At 36.0% G+C, this 21,079-nt stretch overlaps 4 protein-coding genes across 17 annotated transcripts in view; 2 read left to right on the forward strand and 2 right to left on the reverse strand.

Moving 5' to 3' along the window:
* Glut1 (Glucose transporter 1) overlaps positions 1–11,055 on the forward strand; it is a 40,130-nt gene extending 29,075 nt beyond the window's left edge. For 9 of the 11 annotated variants that reach the window (XM_083102341.1, XM_083102340.1, XM_083102339.1 and 6 more), the window contains 2 exons: positions 859–956; positions 4,569–11,055. In XM_083102341.1, the coding sequence (XP_082958467.1) occupies positions 859–956; positions 4,569–4,672 (202 nt within the window). In that variant the 3' untranslated portion in view covers positions 4,673–11,055. Of the gene's footprint in view, positions 1–858; positions 957–1,651; positions 1,793–4,568 lie in introns of those variants that run through there. The other 2 variants (XM_083102345.1, XM_083102344.1) reach the window with 2 other exon arrangements.
* LOC145973151 (uncharacterized) overlaps positions 1–21,079 on the reverse strand; it is a 174,525-nt gene that overhangs the window by 31,846 nt on the left and 121,600 nt on the right. The window contains exon 4 of the mRNA XM_083102397.1: positions 7,748–7,860. The gene's annotated coding sequence lies outside the window, so the exon portion shown is untranslated. The remainder of the gene's footprint in view (positions 1–7,747; positions 7,861–21,079) is intronic.
* Med27 (mediator complex subunit 27) lies at positions 11,173–13,327 on the reverse strand. Of its 3 annotated transcripts, none has more exons than XM_083102372.1 (5): positions 13,191–13,327; positions 12,433–12,613; positions 12,010–12,282; positions 11,621–11,921; positions 11,173–11,493 (listed from the first exon to the last, which is right to left on the reverse strand). In XM_083102372.1, the coding sequence occupies exons 2-5, from the start codon at positions 12,603–12,605 to the stop codon at positions 11,359–11,361; spliced, it is 882 nt and encodes a 293-aa protein (XP_082958498.1). In that variant the 5' UTR covers positions 12,606–12,613; positions 13,191–13,327; the 3' UTR covers positions 11,173–11,358. The 3 variants fall into 3 exon arrangements, with proteins under 3 accessions (XP_082958498.1, XP_082958499.1, XP_082958500.1); XM_083102373.1 differs by having other exon boundaries at positions 13,197–13,319; XM_083102374.1 differs by lacking the exon at positions 13,191–13,327 and adding an exon at positions 13,023–13,160.
* Positions 13,410–20,912, forward strand: LOC145972857 (uncharacterized). 2 transcript variants are annotated; one of them, XM_083101869.1, is made up of 13 exons: positions 13,410–13,582; positions 13,714–13,888; positions 13,969–14,044; positions 14,272–14,410; positions 14,502–17,923; positions 18,061–18,211; positions 18,284–18,496; positions 18,578–18,788; positions 18,881–19,038; positions 19,115–19,377; positions 19,483–19,666; positions 19,921–20,199; positions 20,415–20,912. In XM_083101869.1, the coding sequence occupies exons 2-13, from the start codon at positions 13,834–13,836 to the stop codon at positions 20,817–20,819; spliced, it is 5,556 nt and encodes a 1,851-aa protein (XP_082957995.1). In that variant the 5' UTR covers positions 13,410–13,582; positions 13,714–13,833; the 3' UTR covers positions 20,820–20,912. The 2 variants fall into 2 exon arrangements, with proteins under 2 accessions (XP_082957995.1, XP_082957996.1); XM_083101870.1 differs by lacking the exon at positions 13,410–13,582 and having other exon boundaries at positions 13,829–13,888; positions 13,958–14,044.

Consider the following 21,079-nt stretch of genomic DNA (forward strand, 5'->3'; position numbering starts at 1 on the left):
TAGAAACTGTGAAATGAATCATTATATACATATATGTATTTATTACATAATATTTATATATTGTCAAGTGTATAAACACGAGTGCAGCTGTGCATCCGTGAAATTCGCGCACGGATTCTTGGCGTTACTCGTGATTTCAAGATCCGTGAATCCGTCCAGTTATGGATTCACCGATCTCTGAATCCGAGAATGATTGGTTACCATAGATAGTAAAAAAAAAAGTCAAATGTAACTTATTCTATAACATTTGTTGTAACTCTCTCTAAAACGTCTAACAATATTTAGGTTCGAATAACCAGCTGAACAGTTTAGGATAGTCTGAATCATCTAAGATATGTATCAGTGGGTTAAAAAGATATCAATTCTCATTCATTTATCATCTCGTAGATCGCGCAATCAGCATAAAGACAAACCTACATTTTCCCTCTATAAATTTCGCATCTTGAGTTTTCTTTGCATTTGTAGCTGTATTTTCCCTACATTTATTCATCATTCATTGTTTAAAATATCATGTATCATTCAGTTTAATAAATTCAGCTGATCATATCACAGTATACGGTAACATCCGTCATGATAAAATTGTAACAACGGTATAGCTGGCTCCCATAGATTTCCGATTCGTCGGATTCAAGTAAAAGTGATTCAATTGGAAACAGATTGATGGCAAATGAAAAGATTAAATTGTAAATTGTCGTAATGTATTTCATAAGATGCAGTGCAATGCACGTCGAGTCGATGCTCCGGAAGAAAATTCATGTGATGAAAAAAGCGAGACAAAAAAAAAGACAAAAGAAAACAAAAAATAGAAATGTGGTTTAAAGAAATGGAAACTTGGACAAGTCGCGTGATGTTTTACAGGAGCATGCTAAACTGTGTGAATGCATTAGAGGGACACATACCGCCAGCAGAGAGTGCAGCCCTGATGGTGGCAGAGGAGAAGCCACATCCTGATTCATGTAAGGCTTTAAAAAAAAAACCCTGACCAACATCGTTAACACGATAATCTGTAAAACCCTGTCATCTTCGTCCGCAAGACAAACAATTCTTTAAACTGCGAAATTATTATGGCTGCGAATTTATTGAGAATTTCTTGGAATTTTATTCTCTCTCGATATACTTTGTGCGGTGACTACGGATGATCAGGCATCTTTCGTAAGCTTTATCTTCCCATTTGTAAATGGACCGTTGGCAATATTTTGGCAATTTAATGAGTGAATTGAATGAAAAAACTGACACATGCACTGGCTGACTATATTAAATATAATCCGATTTTTCTGAATAATCCTTTTTTTTACTATATCAGATTTTTGCATTTTTATCATTGCTTATTTATTTTACATATATCATAACTTGCATATTATGTTTAAAATATTTATTAATTTTTTTATACACCTGATCATCTTATCATGACTTAAGCTTTTGTATTAAATTTTTCTGCAAATATTAAAGCATTAAGATTGATTATTAAATCATTAATAATCGAACGCATAGCAAATCATCGGTATACAAGAATTGTTTGCCGTGCGTCGCTTTGCGCGCATATCCATCATTTTGCATGCCATATGTATGTTTGTAAGTTTTCCTGATTTGTAGTTTCATTGTGGAACATCTGTTTTGAATTTATTTGCGAACGTTACTTTTCTGCTTTCAGTATAATTCGAAAGTGCAGAGGCGTCAAAGTGCTGGTTACACGACAGTCAAAGTATACATTGTGCCGCTTCGACAAGACACACACGAGTGATTATAGCGAGAAAACATTATCAAAACTTTATTTATATCTTATCGCGATAACAAGTAAATGATGGCAAAGACAGATCGCAATGTTGCAACGTGTACTCTATATCGAGAGATCTCAGAGAAAATTTGATCTATTTATGACATCGTTCATTTATTAGAATAATTGCACAAACTAATCATTTTCTTTTAAACTCTCTGCGAGGAAAATTGAATTTCTAACTAAACCTGTCGTTTTCGACAAATGTTGCTTTTCAGTGCTTGCTTATGATCACATTTTGTTCTCATTCTACGTAACAATTTACGTTGAACATCGATCTAGTGGTTTTCTATCTTGGCTTTTTTTGTTTCATACACCGCTTGAGTTGAGTACTCTCGCGACATACACCGAAAACTCGCTGGACTTTCAGAGTTTCAGTAGAGCTTATTTTTCTGACAATGCATAATCGTATATAAAAAATCTACAGAAGCAAGTTGATATAATTACGTTACACATTAACCAAACAATCGAAAATACATTGCCTTCGCGGAGCAACGATTCTCGGCGATATCTTCGCATCTGTAATAAACTGTAAACAATATCTGTATCACACACACACACACACACACACATACACATACAGAATAATAAGCTCTATATGTATTACATACGTACTATATTTATCGTCATATCTGTACAACGTGAATTTCCCATCCTGTATTAAATCTACACACGTTGAAATTAATTAATGCTACGTAATCTCACGCAAAACGAAAAGTTGGGTATAGATATATACTCATATCCTGCTTATTTATACGAACGTTATATCGTATATATATATATATATATATATAAATATATCTTATGCGCTATCGACACTGGCCTTTGTAGTAGTTTAAATGGAAGGCAGGCCAATCTCTCATTGACACATACTATATACTGACATAGCATCTCTGTGAAATTGATGTGGCAATCCAGGGCGAAGATTTATTTCGTTATGTAATGAATTCTCTCTCAAGCCAATGTACATATACATACGTATACTTGGCGTTGTTGCTGTTAATTTTAGTACGATGCTGTACAATAAACTCTCGCAGCATGAATGGTATCGGGCATGCGCGCATGAATGTAATCTCTAGTGCGTAGGAGCGAAGAGCAATTTCATCTCCTGTGAGAATTTTCAGCTTCGGACGTTTGGCTTTGAAAACTAAGTCAGTTAGCTCGGATCTCATTATTAATTTAATTAGTGATTGTAATTAAGATATTTCGTGTGTGGCGATAAGAGGGAGACACGAATATATATTCTTACTAATTGTATATACGAGCAAGTATATCACGTTTTCTCAAATTGAACAAATTTTTTCAAATATCACAATATCCGGATACCGCGAACGTGCATTTACACGCGTGTACACAGACAACGTTAATACTATTTTCGAGAATTTTGATTTAAAAAGATTCATAATTAAACGAATATTCATTTTACAGCAAAGGCGCCACTTATCTCTCGTTCTTAACCCTTTCACTGTCAGTGACTCCTATAGGGGCCAAAAAAATTCGTGCCACTTTTGCTTCATGACCCCTATAGGGGCATATTGAAAAAAACATGTTATTACTATTACGATTTGGTTGTCCTTGGGTATTTTAAGGTTTCTGAGGTCGCTGAATTCGAATCTGAAATCAGAATTTCGAACTTCAAAATAGCGGATCAAAATTCAAAATAATTTTGGGTTTGAATAAAAATGGGTTTCTTATCGTTTTTTGGGGTCGCCGAATTCGAATCTAATATCAGATTTTCCAAATTAAAAATTGCAAATTTAATGTGGCGGACCAGAACAAATAGTTGCTATACATAAAAGATGTACACTTTTTTCTTCAATTACTTGTAAATCCCGCTATCTGCCGAATCCAGAGTCACGAATTATCAAATCAAGCTGTTTGCACAGAAGTGGAAACGTATACCAGTTTTCAAGAAATAAAAAAAATAAAAAAACGGAGTCAATAACCGCCACGTCCTCGATTCGTGACTCTGGGTTCGGCAGAGAGCGGGATTTAAAAATAATTGAAGAGAGAAATATACAACCTTTATGTATGTCAACTATTTGTTCGAACTCTGGTCCGCTATATTGGATTTACCATTTTCAATTTGGAAAATCTGATATTAGGTTTGGATTTTGCAATCCCAAAAATGATACACATTTTTATTGAAATCCAAAATTATTTTGAATTTTGATCCGCCATATTGGATTCACCATTTTGAATTTTGTAATTCTGGCTTCAGATTCGGATTCGGCGATCTCAATAATATTTATACTGACGTATTCATGCAATTTTGAAAACTTTTTTTCTTCAACACACTTTTGGCACGGAAAGTTTCTTTTCACTTGACTGTGAAGGGGTTAATATCGATTACATACATCCGAGAAAAACTTTTAACATCAGACAGAATAATTCCCAACGTGATTAACCTTCTTTTTGGCCAGTTTACATCAATGCGCTTAAATTGCATGGGATTAGCTCTGAGACTGTTAAGAGTAGCAGTGGCTATAAAGAAGGAGCTTATCATACGTCGCCCTCTTGAATTTTGAAAATACTTGCTAAACACATACACGAACACATATACGAAGACGAAGCATCATATACTTATCCTGTAACGCGGATTAATTCCGATCTAGGAAAGATCGAGGCACAACGATCGAGAGTGCGGTAGAAGCTTGCTTGTTGTCCTTACACGAGAGACATATACATATCTAAACATATACTTTAGCCATGTGTCCGGAAAGTAGTTGACAAGTAATTGACACACGTGTCGAGGGAATCGCGTACACACGTGAGATTAACGTGCACCCCACAGTTGTGTTTGCAGCTGGATCCGAGCGCTCTTCCGTCGCTCCCGCTCAGCCGGAGAGACCACCGCCCCCGCTTCCCCCGCCACGCTTTCCGAACAGCGGTGTCTGACAATGGGAAACAGCTCCTCTTAATATCGGTAACCTAGTGATCATGAACGCGCCGATACCGCTGCCGCTGCTGCTCACCACCAGCAGCCTTAGCCTAGAGACGCAGCTGTACGAGATCATCACCGAGAGCAGCAAAGCGTGCGCGGCCTTCCTGCGTCACAGCCTGCGTCGCGCGGCCAGCCTCGGCTGGAGCGCGACCGACAGCTTCGAGACGACGGCGATGACGATGACGATGACGACGACGACGAGCGGCGCGATATGCAGCGAACAGTGAGAGGAGACGAACCGGAAACGAAAAAACGCGAAGCGGAGTATTGCGAAATCTCATGATCGGTACGGGCGATACATTGAGTGACGAGTGTTCCTCGTTTCATCGATCGCGATCTCTCTCTGTGTATGTCTGTCTGTCTGTCTGTCTCCGCGAGAGAGTTGAATCGATTCAACGAAAAGAGCTTGAGGTCGATCGGGATGATTTTTCCAAGAGTATCGTTCAACGAATGTGCTCCGATTTAAGGATAAATGAGGCACCGCGATATTTTTCTCGACGACGTAACCGCGCGCGACCGAGCGTCACTTCTTAATCGTTTCGTGATATTTATTATGAGATAAGTACAAGTGCGACTTGCGAATCGTGACTTCGTAACGATTATCGTTGGGAAAAATTCCAGTGTCGCATTCATCCGCTCTTGTTGTCGAAATTATCCCGATCGAGCTTACATCTCAAAGGTACTTGGCGACGATAAATTAACTCGGAATGTCATGAAATGTTCGAATATAAAATGAATACGCTAGAGGGATGCTTTGAAACCGATATTCGATCGCTTGGCGAGCTAATATCGAAAAATGCCGAAGATGTCGATGAAGACGAGACACGAGGTTCTCGTCCCCGGAAGGTTCCTTCCGATCTTCCCTCGGGCATTCGAGTCGGGGAAAGACGTGTAACCGCGCGCGTAGATGATGAGCGATCGAGAAAGATTAATCGAAATGTTGCGAAAGTGATTTGTGCCTAGAGTATGCTTGGGAAAATGGAAAATACGTAAAAGAAGATCGCTGAATCGGCGATCACGCGCTAATACGAGTACTCGGAACTTTGTGCGACATCGAAGGATATCGAAATGTGAATTGGCAGACACACACGCACACGAGGAGGCAGGGAAGGGGGAAGGCATAGGCTTGGTCGAGGACGCGCTTTTCGTCCGCACCCCCTTCCCTAGTCCGCGTAGCAACCCCTTCGTCCTCGGAAGAGAGAGAACGAAGGCGACGAACGTGTATCTATAATAATACCCCTTCACTTTTATATCATTAATTTTCTAGGACTCATGTGTCGGGACTACGTGTCGTTTTTTGTATCACACTCTGTCCTCTGTACGATTCATCGCAACGTGTTGTGTATTTATTAAGCCGCGCGCTGTTACTTCCGCGACGACAACGATGGGATGGGATAGATGTACCGTGCGCGCGACTGCCATAAACCCGCAACAAATTCAAAAGATTACGCGAGCTGCCCTCGAGACACTGTGATATTTTCTTTTCGTCGTTTCCGGCGTTCGATTCCGGAATTATCGAGAGCGAATGTACGCTACGTGCCGGAGAGACGAAAACGCATCGAATTCGTTCGCTTCGTGAAAGGACTGATTAATTTCCGAATGAACGAAAAGATGATGACGATCGGAATATTCAAAAGCGATGTTTAAAACGATAAAAAAAATTCGCCGGTTAAAGGTGCTTCGACCTCTGTGAAAACAAAATGGGGAATTAAAAGGAATTCAGGTAAATTCCTGCCGATTCCTTTTAATCCGCCTATTTTTCGTTGCGAGGGAAGGCTAGCAATTTTTCGAAATCAAAGGAGATCGGAAAAGGAATTACTTGCCTTTATAAGTCGCGGTGCGTAACAGTGCGTTAACGAACAAGTATAGCGAATCTCGTATCAAAGATCTCAAATTGGGCATCGACCAACTGCATTAAATTAATGTCAAAAGAAACTACATGGAATTATTAGCTTATCTTTCGATTAGCCGCGACCTCGACGACGTTCGCGATCACGTCGAATTCATACGGTGCCTCTCGACCGCAGTATATTCAACAAACTAATCAACCATACTTTATCTTACAAGACGCAGGGTACACTACAATACAATTTCAGCTTCGGCCGAGTGGATGTGCCGATTCCTCAATTATTCGCATCTCAAATATTTCTGCAATATATCTTGAAATTATTTTAAATCGTTAGTAAACGATAACATCTAAAAGGAACGCAACAAAAATATTTTATAAGAAAAATACGCGTACAAAAATTTATCTAAAAAGAAATGAATTGAAGTAAAATTTTTGTAATCCTCCTAAATTTGTAATCCTCCTAAATTTTTCCTTGATTTAAAATTGTAACTTCGCGAATGTAAATTAATGAATGATCGATATTTCGGGATCGTAGATGCGTTTTTTTACCGCGATAGGAATCGACACCTTCCCATCCGAATCACGAAATCAATAACAGCAGCCTGTCTGCGCAGAGGCATGCCTTTTCTTACTCCGTCATTAATCTTTCTTCCCCTCTCTCCCCCCGCTGCTATCGATTTTTTTAAACAAAGTGCACGCGATTCGATATTTCGGGACTCTGGGAGACGTCGATCTCTCCCTACGTGCTGTACATATACGTGTATATACTTGTATACTTCTACTCTGTACTTGAAAAACGTCGCTGAGTCACAGCAAGTGTATAATAATCCAAAACTGGAGAACTAGCATACTCCGTTTCCCGCTAAAGTAGCCTTACCAACGAGTGACGCAAACAAGGACAAGCAATGATACTGACTCAGAGTCGTTTTAAATTTCAAACAAGTCGATCGAGGAATTCATGTCGATCGAGCAACCGTGATTTCTTCGAGAGAAGTCCTTCCTCTCTTTCACGATAGTATGAATCGACGAAATCGGTGGTGATTACGCATTCGCCGCTTTTATCATTTTACGTTGCGTTCACGCCTATACCTGCATGCAAGAGTTCAACGCGATCTGACGAATTCGTAGCTCCATAAATCGTTCGACTATAGATTATGCAAAAGTGAGTATTATGACTTACCGATCTGTCGACTGTCGCGGTTTGCATCTTCCGGTACATCCGCATATTGATGAATAAATCTCGATATCAGTGAAGACTCAACGTATATTAGCCTGCATTCCGACAGGATCGATCTAAAAAAGAAAGAAAAAATCGATGGATATTAATCTTGTAGTAATCTACAGTTCTAATTTTTCGAATCAAAAATTAATTTAAAAATCTTTTCATTCTTTTATCCATCTCTTTACTAATATTTACATATATATTTCTCTTAATAGAATTAAATAATTAATATTTTCCTTAATCATTGAAATACATTACAGATTATTTCTCAATACACACAAGAACATATTTCGTTTATTAATTATTTTATTTTAAAGGAGGAATAAAAAGATTAAGTAATGATGTACCATACAAGAAGTTAGACAAAAGTGTTACAAAAAAATGTGCTATAAAACGTTTAGAATATGCTTCTCGTACATTTACATTACTTTCCGTAGTGGAATCAGTTTCGATTTTACTTAGATCCTTCTCGGCTGAAGGTTAATAACTGAATGAAACTTCGAGTATTTTACGTACGTGATGTCACGCCTTTCATTCACGTCTCGAGTAAAGCCCGTTGTAAACAAGTAATGTTTATGTGTCAGTTCTCCGTTAATATTATTATGGACGTTTTTCAGCAAGCGACACAGAGGACACAGTGTAACACAGTGAATCATTTCATCCTTGTTTACATTCGGCAAGAATGAAGTGATACACTGTGTCCTCTATGTCGCTTGCTGAAAGATGCCCTATGTTATGCTTTGAGTAACGGTAATAAAAACATCTTTATTCGCTGTGTGAACTTTTCGATAATTGGAAGATATATGACGTGTTATATTGAAAGATATATATGTGTGACGTATTATATTGAAAGATATTTATGTGGCACATATATGTATGAATCTCTAAAACTCGGATCGTTCTTTTGATATTTCTTAAAGTGTTCTCGAGATTTTATACTTGGCTTTTTTGTAACATCATTACTTAAACTTTTCTAAGAAATTAAGTCGAGATTATTCTCTCACCTTTATTAATAAAAAAATTATTTATCCAAACGCGCTTATAAGAATAAAAATTGATACTAACATATTAAAAATAAAAAGGATATGATAGAAAGCTTTAAAGAAAATTTAAAATTTTAAAGATTAAAATTTTAATTTTACGTAATAAATTCCTGACGATTTTTTCTAAAGCAACTCTACTTGTGCGGGGCAAACGTGACTCGAATAGATACGCTGTTTCGAAGATGGCGACGTAAATGCAATATAATATTTAGAATAGAGAGGATAAATGAATGTGAGGAAAGAAAATCCAGATGGAATCACGCGCGAAACGCGCCGTACGATATCATTCGAACGAGAGCAACTAAAGGAAGTTTTTAATTATAAGCTGTCCAAAACATACAGAATCAGTGAGAAAGGCAATAAAGCTATATTGAACTGAAAAAGGAAAAAATATACTAAAGTAGATCTCCTTGCATTATATGAGTATTATCAGAAAATTCAGAATATTATATTAATTATCAATAACTCTAGGCTAGGCGTATATACATATAGAAACTATATATAGCTACTAGATAATAGTAGCACGACATATAACAAGCTAATTAATATAATTGGAAACTTCACCGAGACGGGCGAATAAACTCTCTCTCTCTCTCTCTCTCTCTCTTTCTCACACCTGTGCAATGACTGTATAATAATTATATCGACTATATCGCCATTATATCACCATTTCGGAATCATTACAAGCTTATTAATAAATGCGGTAATTATTGAGGCACGATGTACGTGCGATTATTTTGGTTCAGGTTAGGCGCGTCGATCCCGAGGAATTCTCGTAGATTCTCAAAGCCGACGTATATGCAAATTGCATCGCTATAGTAAAAAGAGATTGCGAACGCGCGTGCGCGCATCGGTTATTATTGTAGCGGTAAAACTATATCCGGCTCCCAACATCGTACTGCGGCAACACACACCTGTTGAAGATACCTTCTTTCGATTACCACCTCACCGAGAAAAGGCATGCTGCGATATGTGTTCACAAAAGAGATCATTGGCACCAAAACGTTATCATCATCACATGCGCGGCAATTTCTATATCTTCGAGAAAATGCAGTATGCCATAACGTAATTAAAAAAAAAGATCAACACGAAATCCGTAAGTGAATTACGAAAGGCGTTTCCATCTGCGTGCGATTATGCGTCTCGAGAGAGAGAGCGTCGGTGCGAAAGGCCTTTTTTAGTCCTTACGTGCGAAAAGAATTACACTTATCTGTAATTGAGACCCACGTATATATATAATATTATAACAAGAATAATTCGTTTCTAAAAAAATTGTAATAACGCGCGCGCGTATACATATATATATATATATTATAAAAAAAATAGCTAACTTTAAAAACGCGAAGACCTAATAATGTATTTCGCACTCATCACGACTTTGATAAAAAGATAAGCAATGATCGCATCAATGGTTTCGAGTCAATGACACAATATTAAACTCATTGAGTAATTACAACGTTCATAGAGCCTTAAAGGGGGAAATAAAAAGAAAAGAAAAAAAGCAAGAGAAATTTTCGAACAGTCCAGCAAAGTATAAGTGATTACAATAACGATTTGTAAAATAAGTTCACTGCCACTCAAACGACTTGCGCCCCTTAGGAGAGCGCCAATATTCCAAGATGTGAATGTGTACAGTTATGTGAAAAGTATATTATAACGTAATTATATTTACATATATTAATTAGCATTATGTAAAACTAAATATAGCATGTAACGATACTAAGAGTGGTATACATACGTAGAACATAGGTAACGAGAAAGAAAAAAAATACATACACACATGCATACATACTGATCATAAATTTCTTTCAAGGAAAATGTTTATGCGCTCGTTCATTTATACGATATCAAAGATTAGCACTAATATACATAACTTTTCTTTGCTGAACGAATAATCATCCGATTGATATACTTTTTCCCTTCGCCGTCGCTTCCACATATGAAAAAGGGCATCTATATTTTTATCTGTAATTATAAGTTCGAAATCGAGATTCCAAATATCGTAACTCAATAAATCTGACAAAAAATTTAATCGTATATTTAATCAGCTTTCCATTATCAGCGCGATCGATAGTGCCCGCGTAATATGACGTATGTTGTTTCGGATTAATGTTATCTAATGCTTTGCAATTTTTCTCTCGCGAAATGTGATATGTTCTGTGCGATTTGCATTTGTTAAGTGTTATGTAATTGAATTCTTTTTATAAAAGCCCTTACATTCTCTCTGTGAAAACATTTTACTTTCACCTTATCACTATCCCAACAACGAAGAACGCGAAAAAGCGCGCGCATTATTTTATTATCGCAAGATCAATCAGCAAAAATATGTATTGAAATAGATGTGTTTTATTATCATTTATTAGAAATTCATATCATATTGGCATGTATAATAATCCGGTGAATGTTTTCGGACAAAAAATATAGCCATTAAATATTATTATACCTCATTATTGTACATTAATAAAGTACTTGTAAAGATCCATATTTATTGACTAAAATGCACTGAAAAGACACTGGGCTTGTATTTTACGGCTTGCATTCCTGATGATAAGGCTCCAAAGTTCGAAAGTCTCTCCAAGTTGGAGGCAGTGCACTGTGCAAATGCAAGCCGCAGCGTTTGCAAGGTTCGCTAAATAAATTGTTTAGACCATGTAACCATGTCTGGAAATGAGAGAAAATGTGATAACAATCGCGTATCTATGACGAGCGATTAGCGTAATCACAGGCGATTAAAATAGTAATTAGATTCAGTAATGTAATATTCATGATATAAATACATAATCATTACCATAAATGATCGCACTGCTAATTCAGGTAATGCAAGCGAATGAAAGTGCAACATCGCCGCATGCGCATTTTCCGTCACTTTGCGGAAGACTTTATGCCTAGATTCCGTCCACAAATCCATCGTTTCACCATAACCTTTGATTACAACCCGCTCTATCATCAATCCCTTAAACGCTATCAACGCCTTCAGAACATGTCCCAGTGTAACATGTAACACTGCATTCGATGCGAATGGACGGGATACAGACACTGTCATGTCACTAAACTGTCGTTCGACTGTTGATAACATAGAATCGACTTGCCTAGAAACATACATATTAAAATCAATTCAACCTCCAAAATTAAAGTATCAAGTTCATTGACGTATTATTGAAATTAAGAGCAGCTTACGCTTGAGATACATTATGACTACTGGTGTAGAACGGTCTTGCCTTCTTTGTCCTACTTGCAACCATATAAGATCTCTTTAGTGAATTTTGATTGAGCAATGTATAAGCAACATTACTATATTCGTGAACCTTATCTGTCCACTTATAGCAATTGACAAGTGTACTATAAAGCGCTTGTCTTTCTTGCGTTGTTTCCTGACTAAGATATGTTGTGCTAGCTAAATTAAATGGACCTGGTGGTGGATTTAAACTACTTATCACCTGTTCTACATCCCTGTTTTAAATGGCAAACATTAATCGCGTAATTTAATTGCTTCATAATAGTATAATCCAATAATAAAACTATTATGTTATCTCATTAGAGATATGTCTCATTATGTCTGATTTCTAGTGATTATTTTCTTCCTTTATTTTACTTAATTACCTCAAGTTAAGATTCACAGTAGTCAATAGTTCCTGTAACTCTAATAAATATTTGGATTCTTTATTCTCATCTCCGTGTTCCGCCCGCAAACCATTTCCAAGGGAATCAAACACTTGTCCAACATTTGAACGAAGTACTTTGATAGCTGTCAGTGCTGCCTGTAGCTGTTCCATTTTTACACCTATTAAAACATTATATTCTCTTCACAATGTATATATTTTTCAATATATTACAAATCTATATTTAATGCAATATGTATAGAAGGTCTCTACTTAACGGATTTAATGATTCATTTCTGTTTTGCAAGATATATATGGATAATATATAAAAGTATTTTTAAAAATATTATACCAAATATTGCATCTATTACTTTAGTAGATAATAATCTTTAATTTTTTGATCTTAGTATCTTATTTTATATCAAACATACGCCATAGAAAATAATCTGTCTATTCAGATATGACATGATCACATAACCTTCAAAAGCTATAATACAGAAATAGATTATGTTTAATATATCCTGTTTTATGTCAATTATAAAAGTATAAAATGTCACTGAACGTTTTTGTCAATTTTTGAGTTTTTCTTACACGATTAAAAATGATAACCGCTTGATTTTTGACAAATGAAACTTCACGCTTATGGTCGTGTGTGGACTATAGTCGACAGTTTTGAATTCAAAGTAAATCCGGATAATAACAAGTATTCGGACAGTTAATATATCAAGATTTTCCTCTAATGTAAAACTGACGACGTACATTCACCTTGCACATCCTTTTTTCCATTCTAACAGGACGCAATGTCATAATAATACTTCATACTTCATACATACTGCCATCGCCATATGATTTTCATTCACCTCCGAGTATGTAAGTCAAAGAACGTAGTCATTCTGATTCTAACCTCTCATTGACCTACCTAACTAGCACGTCGTCAGATGGCATTCATTGACCAATCGTCATCCATGACGCTCGTTGCTCCTGCTCGTCGTCATATCTAACGTTAAAGTTACCTAACTGCGTATTTTCTTTGTGCAATGTAGTCATATGGGATTTATGTGTTGAATGAGGGAAATTCAAACGAAAATCAAGGCGCTGACAAGTGTTTCCCACGTGACACGTGACATGACACGTGACATGTGATACGAGAAGTTGCATTTCGCGCGATTTGTTGATTGTTATTGCCGGTTAAAGAGGTTATAACCGTATTTAATATAGATTTATGTCTTATTTTACCGTGTTTTTCACATGTATTCGAAATGACGTCATTGGAATAATGCAGTGGTGCGCAAAAATTACAATCTCTGTTTATACGAGATACGAGCAGATGGAAATTTGAAGCAAATCAATAAATAAGTGCCAATAATACAAAGTTTGGAGAAGTGACGATTATAACACAATCATGGATATATCGACAATTGACAACACTGAAGACGAATCCGATGAATTATTCTCAGGTAACGATAATATTTGCACGAATTATTTGTGTGTGTAGCACAGTTGTTACGATATATTTTTTTCATAAGCAAATTTTTAGATGATGAACAAAAAAAAGAGATCAAACGTGATGTCCTGATTTTAAATCGACTTGAAACACCTAGTTCCAGCATAATGTAAGACACATTTTTATTTTGTTATTTTAGAGTTTCATTATGAAATATGTAACAGAGATCTCTTAACATCTACTTTACATCTTAAAATAATGATAATACAAATGTAGAGTAATATTTGTTGCAAACAAAAAAATTTTGTTTACATTATCAATCAAAAATTTTCTCTAGTTTCAATAAATAATATGTTTCAATCGTTGATTGATCATTTTATATTGTTGTGACAACAGGACATCAAGTGATGATATTCCACATGCTCCATTAAGTTTGTTACCCCTTCTAAGCAAGATAAATGAACAGTGGACTAGTGATTTTGAGACACCACAAGCTCAACCATATATAAAACTATTAACAAGCACAACAAAAAAAGTAATACATTTTTTTAAATAAGATATATTACATTTCTACATTGTACTTTATTATTTAAATTACAATGTTTTGTTCATCATTAATATTTCAGACAGAAGAAACACCTAAACTTGAACAGCATACACCTGATATTTCAACTGTTAAAAGCGTAGACAAAATTATATCTGATTCTCCTGTTATTGCAGAAGAATCTAGAGCATCACGAAGACGCTCCAAACGCTCCAAACGTCGTATATTTCAAGCTTCTATATCTATAGATCCGGTAATCGTAAAAAACAACGAAAATATTACTATAAATGTATCGATAGACACACCTTCTACTTCTGAAAATATTAATTCTGCAGTACAAAATAGTGTTACAAATGTTGCGGAACCTATTTCAGCTAATATTCTTGAAGATTGTCAATCAAAAGTTTTCAACAAAATTGAAAACTCATGTAATAATGAAGAATTAGACAATCATACAAATACTGCATCTGACAGCTTGGATACATCGACACAAGAATTTTTTAAAAATGCCTCGTTTAGTAATATAGATCAAGTATGCTTTAATACTTTTGATAATCAAACAATAGCCCAGTCTATGATGCATTGTAATCAAAGGATCGAAGATATTGATAAGGAAAGAAATATAGAAGAGAATAAAACTATAGGTTTCTTTACTGCTCGTGGTGCTTCAATTAATGTCTCAAAGCAGGCAGTACTCAAAGCAAAGAGATTGTTTGCAGATGCTTTTGATATAGATGAAAGCCATGCACAGAGTTATGAATCATTCGCTAAAAAAAATTCCAATGAGCAGAAAAATAAGTATTTATCATCTTTTTCATTTACTAATACTGCTTCTATAGATACTACAAAAGAAATACTATCTAAATCAGAGCGACAATTTACAGAACAATTGAAAAATTGTGATAAAATGCATATTACAGATTATGAAAAAACGTTTATAAATAAAAGTTCCACCAAAGAAGTCAATATAGCTCCTGTTTTATTCTCAACTGCTAGCGGTGCACCCATTAACATTTCAAAAGAAGCATTGACTAAAGCAAATATATTATTAGCAGATGAATTAGAAAAGAATAATGATAAATTAATAAAATATTCTAAAAAATCATCTATAGATAGAGATTCTACAAAGAATGTAACTTTACCATTATTTTCCACAGCCAGTGGCAATACTATCAGTATCTCAGAAAAATCGCTGGCCAAAGCAAAAATGTTTTTAGAAGATGAATCAGAAAAAGAAAATGATGTAATAAAAAATTCTGAAAAATCATTCACAGATGGAAATTCTACAAAACCAAATAACGTGACTTCATCATTATTTTCCACAGCTGGTGGTAAACCTATCAATATTTCAAAAAAATCACTGGCCAAAGCAAAAATACTATTAGCGGATGAATCAGAAAAAGAAAATGATGTAATAAAAAATTCTGAAAAATCATTGACAGATGAAAATTCTATAAAACCAAATAATATGACATCATCATTATTTTCCACAGCTGGTGGTAAATCTATCAATATTTCAGAAAAATCACTGGCCAAAGCAAAAATACTATTAGCGGATGAATCAGAAAAAGAAAATGATGTAATAAAAAATTCTGAAAAATCATTGACAGATGAAAATTCTATAAAACCAAATAATATGACATCATCATTATTTTCCACAGCTGGTGGTAAACCTATTAATATTTCAGAAAAATCACTGGCCAAAGCAAAAATACTATTAGCGGATGAATCAGAAAAAGAAAATGATATAATAAAAAATTCTGAAAGATTATTCACAGATGGAAATTCTATAAAACCAAATAACATGACTTCATCATTATTTTCCACAGCTGGTGGTAAACCTATCAATATTTCAAAAACATCACTGACCAAAGCAAAAATATTATTAGCGGATACATCAGAAAAAGAAAATGATATATTAATAAAATACTCTGAGAAATCATTCACAGATGGAAATTCTATGAAAAATAACATGACTTTACCATTATTTTCTACCGCTGATAGTAAATCTATCAATATTTCAGAAAAATCGCCGGCTAAAGCAAAAATATTATTAGCGGGAGAATCAAGAAATGAGAATGACATATTGGAAAAATATTCTAAGAGATCAACCACAGATGAAAATTTTATGAAACCAAACAATATGACTTTGCCATTATTTTCTACAGCTGGAGGTAAATCTATCAATATTTCAGAAAAATCACTGGCCAAAGCAAAAATATTGTTTGCAGAACAACTGGATACTACTGTTGAACAGATTAAACAGTATAACATACATAATTCAAGTATTAGTTCCCATATTGCTCCTAATGAAAAGATTAAAAGATGCGATTTAAAAATTCCATGTAGTGAATTTTATCTTGAAAGTGATCAAGAAATAATAGTTTCGAATAACACTCTATTAAAATCACAAATATTCTTCTCTAACAACCATCCGGATAATAATAGCTCTGATTTGAAATTTACATCACTGCAAAAGCGCAACAGCGATTCAGATGAGAATACACCCTTGAGCAGAAACAGCTCATTTGAATCAAAAAAAGCTCGTCTCAGTAATGAATATCAAGCCAGAAAATTATTTTCTGACAATCCGAGCATCGATATAGATAATGATGAGAATCGAAATCTAGATGAGAAAAAACAAGCAAATTCAACTATAAACTCTGCCCTAAGATCGCCCGAAAGAGATGCTGTAGAATTAGCTGAAATGGATGTCGGTAGTCCTGTTCTAGGAACACACTCGAGAAAGCGGAAGGATTTAGGATATCGAAGGGACAAGTATAGTGCATTACGAGCGAGTAAAATAACTCTAGATGGTGTAGAGAATGTAGCATCACGAGAGAATATTGCATCTTGCAACAATATCATTGTGAACGAATCAGATATAGAGGTGCAGAAATCGACGCAGACGGAGAAACAAAAGGCAGAAAGCAATACGGAATGGAACGAATACGGCGATACTCAGTTGATGATGCATTTCGTCGACGAATCAGCGAGGATACTGCAGGATCGCTTGACGGCCGCGCTGGATCAAGAGAAAATAATCACCGCGAAAAGGAGACATGGATCGAAACAATCCATCGGCCACCTGTATCGTTACAAACAAGTCAATTCTAACGCTCGTTTGTCGTTGAAAGAAATCGGTAACGGCGCACCGCCCATGCCACTCTCGTATCAGGAACTCGTCGATCGACAGATATCGCCGAATATCTTGGCGATTACCGCCGCGACAGCCGCGTCCTACACATTCCGATGCTCTGATTTCTACGGGGACGAAGTGGCGCGGACTAACGTTCGCGGGATACAGATGGAGGACGACGCGCGTTTGATTTTGGATGAGAACGGTTACGTGGGAATCTGGGAGTTCCTCCGCGCTTTCCTCGCAAGTCCGGGCGTAGATCCGAATCTGGTTCCCGCGCGTTGGGTCGAGAATCATTATCGGTGGATCGTATGGAAATTGGCGTCGATGGACAGGATGAAGTTCGGCTCGGCCGAGTTACCTAGGTATAATCTTTTATGAAATGGAAGCAAAAATTGTTCCTAATATCTAGAAATTAAAGAGATTGAATAGAGAGTTGAATAAGATCTATTTACATATTAAAAAAAATTAACGATTATTGAACACTTTTTCTACACTTTAGGGCATTAACACCTTCGCGCGTAATGGCACAGTTAAAGTACCGGTACGATCGAGAGATTGATCAATTTCAGCGATCAGCCATAAGACGTATCTTGGAGAAGGACGATGTCGCGTCTAAGAGAATGATTTTATGCGTGTCATCTATAGTGGAAGTAATATATATTAATCATAGGAAATATTCAATATATATTATCGGCATATATTATACGTATTTTAATTTGCAGAATAATAATGTAAGTACGGAGGTAGGGAAGAGTCCGCGCATAGGAGTGCCAAAATGGAGAATAGAATTAACGGATGGTTGGTACAGTATACCTATTTGTATCGATATAGGATTGGTGAAGAGCATATCGACTGGCAAAGTAAAAGAGGGCACGAAATTAGTGGTATCAGGCGCAGAATTACTAAATTGCGATCAAGGTTTTTATCCATTGGAGGTAGGCGTCGAGGTCTTTTTTTTATCGGAATCGAACGTTTAAACGTAAGCGATTAAAATTTTTTTTAATTTCTTACCGCAGGCACCAGCTACCGTGTGCTTAAAATTACATACAAATTCAACCAGGCGCGCACGATGGTACGCGAAATTAGGATACGCGCCACGTTCGGGACCGATACCCATCAAGTTATGTAACGTATGTCCGAGCGGTGGTTTAATCGGTAAAATGACAATTATTGTCGCTAGAGTGTATCCGACGTTATATCATGAGAAAACCGCGTCCGGAGATTCGAGTAAGACATATTTTCTTTTTTTATAATTAATTGCAACCGAGTTAGCGAGACAATTTTTATTCTATATTAATTCTGTTTATTTTTCGCGACAGTTGTTCGAAACGCTAAATGCGAGGAGAAAGCGCAAAGTACATACGAACAGCAATGTTTGTCCAAGATAGAGACATTTTACGCTAACGCGGAGAAAGATTTTCAAGAGGGACTTACTGGTGAAACTGAGTTGGACGAAGATTACGAAAGCTCGTCGCAGGTACAATTCGATTTACTTATTTAAATTATTTTTAGCTTATATAAATTTTCTTCCATATATTAATTATTATAAGTAGGAATCCGCCTCGAAGAAACGACGCAGCGAAGAATTATTGCAAGAGTTACACCAGAAAAAAGAGAGGTTCATGCAAGACGTACAATCAAAATTGCGCGATAATTTGCCGGGGCCACGGCAAGTTTCTCAACTGCTTAAAGTTCGCATATGCGACGAGAATGTAAACGCAATTCTGTCGGTTTGGTCGCCTAGCGAGGAAGTTGTCAGTGCCCTCAAAGAAGGCGCGCGTGTCTCACTCTATAACGTTGTTGCTTCTGGAAAGAGGTACTATTTTCTCACAAAAGAAGAATAACTGTATCGCGGGCGGTACATACGTAAATATACTGGATTTCTATGATTATATTAAATACGTATAATATTGCTCAACAGAGGAACCGAATTGCAACTCACCGCGCGCCGGTCCTCAATTTTTAAACCGGTAAAGATGCATGATACGTCATATCCTGCTAGAGTACACACATCTTTTAGCGAATTGGCCAATTTTGAATTTGCTCCACCTTACGGAGAATTCGACACGGTCGGTTTTGTCTGTTGCGTCGGCCCTGCCCCTTATGTAAGCATTTCTATCATATTTTTCTAAATTTTCTTAGATAATTTAAATATAAATACTGTTTAAAAAAATGTAAAAAATATTTAAAAAGATACAAAAAAAGATAATGCACGATTTATTTTTGAAGAATTGAGTTGTTAAGCAATAAAGTAATTTTGTAGGAATTATATGTATGTCTAAATGACTCCATTGAATTGTTTTATATCTACGATTCTAAATGTAACATTTTATACATTTTATACGTATGTTTTTTGTAGGGCATGAAAGATTTCGAGGTCGTACATTTAGCGTACCCGAAAACGGACTCAAATGACTCCTTGTATCTTTCGATATTATTTTGGCAAGGTATAGCCAGTTATGGTTATACAGATATTCTTACTGTTGGATCTATCGTAGCGTGCAGTAATTTAGAATGGCGAAGGGCAACTTCATGGAATGTCCCAGCGGCATATTGCACGGACAGAACTATTTTTACATGTAATCCTCGCCGAAATCATTTGTACGAATCTTTTGAAAATTTGCAAAACCTGATCACGGTACGTTCTCTTTCCCTTCCTTCAGGTCTTTTATAATTTATATAATTTCTTTCTCATACATCTTCTTTCTCTCAATTTTTAAATGCACTCTTATAGCTATTAAAGCAGTTAATGCTTTTTAAAAAAAAATTATTAAAAGATTCTTTTATAGATTTATTCAATTATAATTATTTTTCCCAAATTAAGATACGCTTATATTAAACTTGATTTTTAAGGATCCGATTAAATACACTGAAAGATGCACTTTAGCTCTTAATGTGGAATTGCAAAAGAAGTCAACACCGACGCATTATGTGGCGGGTAAAAGCACTCCGATTAAAATGTACAATTCGATCGTATCAAGCGTGGATAAAAGATTGATCGACTACACGTCACCGTTGGCGGCACCGAAATTGGGAGTCGGCAGCAGCCCGAGTTTTATCGCATCTAATCCTTCGATCCAGAGACGACTCGAGAAACTTCAATATTATGGCGAACCGCCCGAACTATCTCCTCTTATACTCAGAAAATCCAAGAGGATTTCTTTGAATTTCCAATCGCCCGTTCGCACGATGAAGGACACGTCGAGTACTAAGCAGTCTGGGGATCCAGGTTCATCCGATACGTCGGAAAAGCAGTGATATAACTAGTTTCCTCATTCGTTTCCATTCTAGTTATAAGCAGTTGTAAAAATTTGTTAATTATTATTATATAAACTATTTCGTTTTCACATACATTCCACTCTTGCATTCCCATCGAATTTTGCTTCTTCCATTCGAATCTATCCCATAGTTAATCTTTCTTAAATCTATAATCTTGAAAATTTCTATATTTGCCTTAATTGCCGAATTCATCATAAACAGAATTAAAAATAATTTCATAATATAGTGTTTATTGAAAA

This window comes from Camponotus vicinus, unplaced genomic scaffold, assembly GCF_025532165.1.
Source record: "Camponotus vicinus isolate PSW18456_S1 unplaced genomic scaffold, iyCamVici1.0 SCAF_6, whole genome shotgun sequence".
NCBI lineage: Eukaryota > Metazoa > Arthropoda > Insecta > Hymenoptera > Formicidae > Camponotus > Camponotus vicinus.